Below are 6,264 nucleotides of genomic sequence, written 5' to 3' on the forward strand. Positions count from 1 at the left end.
ATCCCCAGCTATCGTTTAGGACTACACCATGGCTGCACTCGAATAGTCCATTTAGCTTAGGAACCTTCCTAACCGAGTGAAATGACCCGGAAGTCCCTCAGTGGCAGCCATGATAAGTGCCATTCGAATTCTCTAAAATGATAGGAAAGGAGGTTTCAAACTTCCTTTATAACCTCATTTAGCTTAGGAACCACTGGACCTCCCTAACCGAAAGGAGAGGAGAAAATGCTGCCCACAATGCCTTGCAGCCGCAGCATTTGACGTCACACAACAGTCGGCCGTTCATGGACACAAACGATTATGACGGAGAAATTATATCATGAAAGTTACGGTGCTTATTAAGCATTTTAAAACGTATGTGGTAAGTTGCCAAAGTGCTTTGTTTTGAACGTTCATCAGTATTATAATCAAAAAGAGAAATATGAACGTTAGTTTTTACTGAAATGATCAAATAAAGTCAACATTTCACTGAGCTGTGTGGGGTTTGTTCAATTTTAAAAGATGTTTGAATGGTGATATACACAGTGATAGATGTTAAGGACTAACTTTTATAATAAATACATTTGTATTTATTTTAAGACATTTTCATACAATCATACGTATTGGGATCATTTGTATTAATGTGGACTGGAGGGAGAGGGTGATGAGCATACGTTTCACTTTCCTTTTTTATTTCAATTCCAACTTTGGTCATGAAGAATATGTTTCTCTGTTGTTCATAAAGCATAAAGCAACAGCATCAGAGCACGGTGCAGTCTCTAGATGAGTCCGTCGTTCTTATTATACATCCATGTTGTAGTCCGCTGTATAGAAAACTGTAGTTTCCATAGTTCCCCCACAGCAGCAGAGGCACAAAATGACGTCCGCTGGCGCATCATAAACACGTCGGATAGTGAAAGTGCATTCGGTTTCTCTAAAGTACCGCAGTCTCTAGTCCTAAATCCTTTTGAATTCTCCTATCCACTATCCCTTAACCCTGTGACGTTTCACTCAGAGGTCAAGGAATAGGAGATAGGGTTAGAACTTAGGAGCTGATTTTTAAACTATCCGACCGCAACCTTGGACTTCAGCCCTCGTCTCCGTAAATATCCTTGCGTCAGCGTCTCACGTGTTGGGCGTGCTCTCTTCTGACCATATTTGGAAGTACAACTTCCTACAGGTTCAACCTCCTCTGTCCGGGGCCGCAGCTAGAACCTTCCCGTTCCTTCAACATGATACTGTAGTGATTACAAGTGTGATTTCAGCATACGAGTGCTTTTGTTTTGAAATTACTTCGGTGTGTTTCGTCTGCGCTCTTATTTATTAAGGTAACTTCCGGTAGCAGAATATGAAAAAACGGTAGTTTTTTTGTTTCTATTTTCTAGTGATTTTATTTTTTGTTTTGAGAAGTAGAAAATGAAAATCATCCCGTTTTTTAAGTTTAGTAAATCCCTTTTTTACCATGATAAAGAAAAACGCCTTGTATTTCAATTTTAAAACGAAAAATCAAATATCCAGTCGTCTTTTTTTTTTGAATATCTTTTGTGAAAAGAAAATCCAATGACCAAAAAATATACTGACCCATGTTCTTAGTTAACTTGTGAGGCTTACAACGTGCACTTTTACTTAAACTAGTTTGATGAAATGCTGATGTAGGTGGCAACATGTGTTATTTGAGACTTCCCATTGGCTCTCCAGTACAAAAGGAAATGTACTAACCAATCAGAACTCAGGATTGTCTTATTGTCAAATTAATTAAATTAAGATGAAATACCGGATGAAGCACAACGTTTAATAACAACAAAAATCCCTAAACAGCATCACAGTAGGGAATAAATAGTTCTGCAAACATAAACACATTTTTCAATTTACAATGAATCCTAACTGCAATATCATCACAAAAACTCATTTTGTAAGTGAAGGTTCCTTACAGGTTGGAGAGGTGGTGCATCACTCTTAGTTCATTGAAACTTTCTTAACTCGCACCATCTGATTATTTATTAGATAGAAACTATTAAGGACATGTCATTTATTCACTAACAGAGAATAGTTTTCAGCCCTGTTAGCAGGTTTGTGGCTAACTGAGCTCATGTCAAAGTCAGCAGCCATGCTAGAAGCTCTGTGGCTAACTGAGTTAGCTCAAATAATGTTAGCAGCAGCTTACCATAAATGAAAAATGCTAACTTACTATGTTGCTATGTTCATCTTAATTAGCATGCTAACATTGGCTAATTAGCAATTAACACAAAATACAGCTGAAGCTAATGCACTAAGTAGTTTTAAAGGTAATTGGTCAGAAAAAGACATTATCTTAAATAACTGCTTTTGGCTGGAGTTCATGGGTTTACCCAAGTATTTATACTCTTTAACATGTCACAGCAGCGCAAAAAAACGTAGCATTCAGGCATAGCTTCTAGCCTTGCAGTCTCATCATTTAACTAGCCCGGATTGGCGGATTATCTAATTTGCTCAGTTAAAATGTGTCGAATTGATTGGATGTAAATGCCATTGTTGGTTGTCTTGCAGCCACTTTTTTTTAATACACGAGGGAGGTGGCAATAATGTCAGAAACTCCTGGTATCTAAAACTCAAAATTACTTGGTAGCCTGTAGTTACAGTTTGAATGATATGTTTATAAGTTTCAATAGGGAAATTAATGATAGCTGAATTCCATTTATTTACTTTAGCTTTAGGCTTCTGGATCAAAAGAACAAAGCTATCATTAATGTTATCAGAAAAACCTGTGTATTTCCTAGTATGATAATAACCCCCAGTATTGTTTACACAATATTCTGGGATTTATCCAGCAAATAATATTTCAGACCTCCTACTACAAAATCGTAATTTTGGACTTGGAAAATGTTGAACGAGCATTTTCTCAAATTATTTGTAATCCTTTGTAAACTAAACAACTACAAAAATAAATGTGTAATCCCCTGCTTCATGAAATGATCAAATAATCATGGTGGCAGTTCCCTGTCCTCACCAATGTTAGTTTCAACAGCTTTGGTGAATTATTTTGTAAAACTGGGTTCTTTATCATAGCTTTTTTTTACGAGATCCTATTGTTGCCAACAATAATAATATTAACACGTACTGATGGATACCTTGTTGTCTCTTTGATAACTCGTAAGAAGTAATGATTGCTGGCTGCATGGTTTTCTGATTGTAACTGGTTTGGATATTTTTCCCTTCTGCTGATGAGTAATTCTAACTAATTCTTCTAAATAATAGCTTTGTGTGAATCTTCGGGGAAATCACAGTGTTATGTGGACTAATACGTTGCACCACATCCTGAAACATCACAGTAAAAATGTAGAAATATTACAGTGTCCCAGTAGACCCAACTCAGGATAAATGAGACAAACAACCACACTCCTGTCCCAGCGCTTCATCACGCTACTATAGAACATATCACATAACCCCCCGGCTTCTACATATTTTATAGCTGCATGTGGTTCCAAACAACAGACACTTCCTTCATTTCCTCGCTGCCAGCACCCTTTTGGTCAGTGGGCTTTCGTGGCAATTGTCATGTTAATCGTGGGGGTAATAGGCGCCGCTGATGTAACATGGACTTCTGTCTGAAAGAAGTACATCTGAAAGAAAACATAAACATTTATTGTTATCATTATGTAATATTATTCTGTCAAGGTTAAATGTGTAAGCCGTATGAAGCCGTCACTCACCTTACAGCCGACAGCCAGCAGCGTATGCAAAACCACTATGGTCACCACTGTAGCCACTGCCATCACCTTGGTGTCCTCGCGCACAACCGGCCAGAAAGTGAGGACCAGAACTGAGCCAGAGATCACCATGGCAACCAGGATCAGTGTCCAGCGCAACCATTCAAAGGGAATGATCCACAGAACCTGGAGAAGACAGCACATTGCAACCATCCTGTGACTGAGTTTTGATTATCTCGCCAGCTTTCGGACTGATCTACTTCACGTTTGGCATGTGTGTTGTTGTGGACTCGTGGTAATGCAGTTACCTCGCCTGCCTGGCCAGCAGAAAGCCTGGCTATGTTCGCTAACGTTTTCTCTTGGTCAAAATGGCCTGGAGACTTTGTTTTTCGGGTTAACTTGTATAGGTCAAAATATTCACTACTTGCACTAGTTTGGTTAATTTTGCCTTTACTTGATAACTAGTTGCATACACTTTGTTACATGTTTATTAGTCAAGGCACAGATGTTGACTCGTTAACTTGAGTTAAGCACTTATGTGCACTAAATAAATATTGACAAGTGAGTTTTGGTCATTAGTTTAACTGGTTGAACATACATGTCAACTAGCAGGTAATTTTGTTGTTAGAAAGCTGAACACCACAATTAGTCACAAACAAATAAAAAAGGCCAATACTATTGAACCGGTGTTCTACAGCCGCTCACTAGTACTGGGCAACAATTAACTAGTTAAAAGGAAAAACCCAACATGTTGGAGCCAGACTAGTGAGACAAAAATGTATTTTGCTAGTCAACTAGTGAGAAAAATATCATGGTCACTATTTAACTAGTGACAACCTTTTTGACTTTACTTGCTATCTAGTGAGATACAGTTTGTGTAACCAGTAGGGTACAACAACTAGTGTACAACCCAGTTTAAAAAGGAAAATAACACTACTCGCCTAATGTACTGATAAAATCATTCATATTTTTCTTAATCTGTCCAAGCATTTCCTGAGATTCTGCACATCATTATTTTAATTCTACCCAGGTATCCAGCCCTCTTGTCTTTGTGTTTCTTATGAACGTCAAACAATGGAGCAGATCAGACAGTTGAGTGACACTCTTTTCAATATCACTTCGACACGATACATTACATTACAATTAGCTGACGCTTTTATCCAAAGCGACTTACAATAAGTGCATTCGACCAAGAAGATACAAACTTGAAGAAAACAGAATCATATAAGTACATCAGGTTTCATAGAGGTTTTCACTACTTTCTACAGTTGCTGTGGTGCATTCTACAGTAAATTCTACACTACATTCTACAGTAAACCAAGAAGTAATCCTGAACAAGCACTGAACCTACTAGCAAAACTTTAAAAGGTAATAGACTTACCGAGGTTGGGATGTAAATGAAGAGGGAGTAGCCGTAGACACACACAGTCTCCAGGAATGAATAGCCTCCGATCTGCCTCTCAGCCCCTTGCCGCCAGGTCAGGAAACCCCATAAACCAACGGGCACCAACCAGGCATACATGAAGATCACGAGTGCAGCTATCGTCACTGTTAGCAAAAATCAGGACAAAGACTGCAGGCTCAGCATGACTCAATACAAGTAGGAAAAAACTACTGAGGTCAATGTAACCTTGTTGAGGACTGACCTCTGTGGAACTGAGGTCTGTAGTGGTATGAAGGGTTCCCCTTCTCACTGAGGAAGCTGGACAGGTTTCCGCCGATCGCTACTGAGAACACGAGGGTCACACAAATCCAGAACGGACCTATAAACAAACACAACTGTTCATGAAGACTTTCTGTAATATTGTAAATCTCATCATGATCAAACAATCTTCCTCCAGCCTAAATCTGAGTCCCGAACTTGGCCCTTTAAAGCTGTAAGAAACAAAAAGATGTTTGGAAGATGTTCTGTGCCTTTTGATTTTTATTAGCATATATAAGGTTGTTGTTGTGTTTTGTCCAAAATAAAAAAGCCACTGGGTTGTACTCTTTGCCTCAGTATGTTTCCCAACAAATGCGGGGATCTTAAATACGCTGCATCACTTCATATGTATTTGCGATAAATATAAAACCTGTCAAAGAGCGGATGAGCTCCTCGTGAGCCAATGGCCATCTCCTGCAGCCAATGCTTGCGCCAACGTATTGACCTCTGTCTTTCCTTGGAGTCCTGCCAGCGGAGGCCAAGTGTGGTTCCTGCAGCTTGGGCAACGCTGGAGCCCTCATTCCCGGGCAAGTGCAATGGAGAGGACACTTCATCCCGGTGTTGTAAAGGCGCCGGGGAAACAACACGGCAGAGCGACAGTCTAGGAGTTATAAGCTCCAGTCAGATTGGCGTAAGACGGAGCGCCACGGGTCCTCTGCGTCAGTGGGAGGGATCATCGTGCCCCAATGGTCATCTACCGCCCGCCTCAAGCCAGGCTGCCCCTGGCCAGTTATGTTCTGACCCGCCACGTCTATTTCTTCGATGGGGTGGTATGGACGTTTCGTTGGTATGTTTGCCAGAATGTTATGTTGTAAGCACTCTACACGTACATGGAGAGAATTGATGAATTGATTGATGGTTAGAGACAGATTTTGCTGCTGCAGGATCCTTTTATAT

General features: G+C 39.9%; 1 protein-coding gene across 1 annotated transcript in view; it reads right to left on the bottom strand.

Annotated features, from left to right (window-relative positions):
• Positions 1–1,752: 1,752 nt before the first annotated feature.
• Positions 1,753–6,264, bottom strand: part of LOC104951136 (protein YIPF1-like) — a 9,121-nt gene continuing 4,609 nt past the window's right edge. The window contains 4 exon segments of the mRNA XM_010777769.1: positions 1,753–3,578; positions 3,669–3,851; positions 5,047–5,213; positions 5,312–5,444. Of these exon segments, the coding sequence (XP_010776071.1) occupies positions 3,489–3,578; positions 3,669–3,851; positions 5,047–5,213; positions 5,312–5,444 (573 nt within the window). The 3' untranslated portion in view covers positions 1,753–3,488.

The sequence above is a fragment of the Notothenia coriiceps genome, unplaced genomic scaffold (genome assembly GCF_000735185.1).
Source record: "Notothenia coriiceps isolate Sejong01 unplaced genomic scaffold, NC01 NC01_scaffold00018615, whole genome shotgun sequence".
Taxonomy (NCBI): Eukaryota; Metazoa; Chordata; class Actinopteri; order Perciformes; family Nototheniidae; genus Notothenia; species Notothenia coriiceps.